Source organism: Pyxicephalus adspersus, chromosome 7 (assembly GCF_032062135.1).
Source record: "Pyxicephalus adspersus chromosome 7, UCB_Pads_2.0, whole genome shotgun sequence".
NCBI classification, from domain to species: Eukaryota; Metazoa; Chordata; class Amphibia; order Anura; family Pyxicephalidae; genus Pyxicephalus; species Pyxicephalus adspersus.
The window spans coordinates 7,632,430-7,634,157 of NC_092864.1; the positions used below are offsets into that span (position 1 = coordinate 7,632,430).

Here is a 1,728-nt window from a genome sequence, read left to right on the forward strand (position 1 = left end):
GGTCTCAAGTTGTTTACCTTCCACAAGTCCTCTCTCAGGTAAGACACCCGGCGGTGATAACCCGACCTCCAGGCGTAGAAATTTGACAGGCGCACTAGCCAGGGGTTCAGCTCGTACCCCACGGTGGGACTGAAGCCCCTCTTGGCTGCCTCCAGCACCTGCAAAACAGATACACCAGCGGGTATTACTGGATGTGGCAACAGTGCTGGAGGAATGTGTAACAATCTTAGCAAGATGTCCAGATCTAGCCCTGGAGGGCCATTACCCCATATTTAGAGAGAGCAGGGGTGCCCACATCCAGCCCTGGAGGGCTATTACTTCATGTTTGTACAGAGTTAGGGTGTCCAGCACCAGACCTAGAGGGTATTACTTCATATTTATATAGAGCAGGGGGTATCCAGTTCCAGCCCTGGAGGGCCATTACCCCCTATTTATATAGAGTTGGGGTGCCCAGCTCCATCTCTAAAGGGCCATTACGTCATATTTATATAGAGTTGGGGTGTCCAGCTCCAGCCCTGGGGGGGCATTACTCCATATTTATTTAGAGTTGGGGTGTCCACCTCTAGCCCTGGAGGGCCATTACTCTATATTTATATAGAGTTGGGTTGTCCAGTGCCAGCCTCGAAGGGCCATTACCCCATTTTTATATAGAGTTTGGGTGTCCAGCTCCAGCCCTGATGAGTCATTACTTCATATTTATATAGAGTTGGGGTTTCCAGCTCTAGCCTTGAGGGTCATTTCCCAATATTTATATAGTGTTGGGGTCTCCAGCTCTACACCCAGAGGGTCATTACCCTATATTTATATAGAGTTGGGGTGTCCAGCACCAGTCTTAAAGGGCCATTACTCCATATTTATATAGAGTTGGGGTGTCCAGCTCTAGCCCTGGAGGGCCATTACTCTATATTTTTATATAGAGTTGGGTTGTCCAGTGCCAGCCTCGTAGGGCCATTACCCCATTTTTATATAGAGTTGGGGTGTCCAGCTCCAGCCCTGATGAGTCATTACTTCATATTTATATAGAGTTGGGGTTTCCAGCTCCAGCCTTAAGGGTCATTTCCCTATATTTATATAGAGTTGGGGTCTCCAGCTCTACACCCAGAGGGTCATTACCCCATATTTATATAGAGTTGGGGTGCCCAGCTCCAGTGTTGAAGGGCCATTACTCCATATTTATATAGAGTTGAGGTGTCCAGTCCCAGATCTAGAGGGTTTTTACCCCCTATTTATATAGGGTTCGGTGCTCAGCTCAAGCCTTGGAGGGCCATCCACATTTTTTGGAGAGTGGAGGTGTCGATCTCCAGCCCTGGAGGGTCAGTACTCTATATTTATGTAGAGTTGCGAATAACGTACTATTCTACCATCACCAGAGCCCAGGTCCACCATCTTCCCCGTTCGCCCCTTCAGCAGCGTCAGCACATTATCTACTTGCTTGGCACTGGCTGGCATGTATGGAACCTGGGGAGAAAAAACAACAATCAAAAACGAAATCATATTATCAGGAACGTGTCTATACTACGCGAGAGCTGCCATCTTGTTGGATAGACCGACTCGGGATAGCCAATCAAATTCATTCATTGTGCAGTCCAATAGTTGGACCTATTACACTCAGTAATCAGCACTCAGTAAAGCAGACCTGCTCAGAGGCCACACCGCACCTCTCTGGCCATACAGGGGTGCGGCTACTACTCAGCTCTGACAGAGCAGAGCACAGGAGTGGATATTTTT

General features: G+C 48.3%; 1 protein-coding gene across 1 annotated transcript in view; it reads right to left on the minus strand.

Moving 5' to 3' along the window:
- The window catches only part of ANTKMT (adenine nucleotide translocase lysine methyltransferase), a gene marked incomplete at its 5' end in the record, with an annotated part of 4,655 nt that extends 3,197 nt beyond the window's left edge, over positions 1-1,458 (minus strand). Inside the window, 2 exon segments of the mRNA XM_072417369.1 lie at positions 18-158; positions 1,354-1,458. Of these exon segments, the coding sequence (XP_072273470.1) occupies positions 18-158; positions 1,354-1,458 (246 nt within the window).
- Between the last annotated feature and the right edge of the window lie 270 nt (positions 1,459-1,728).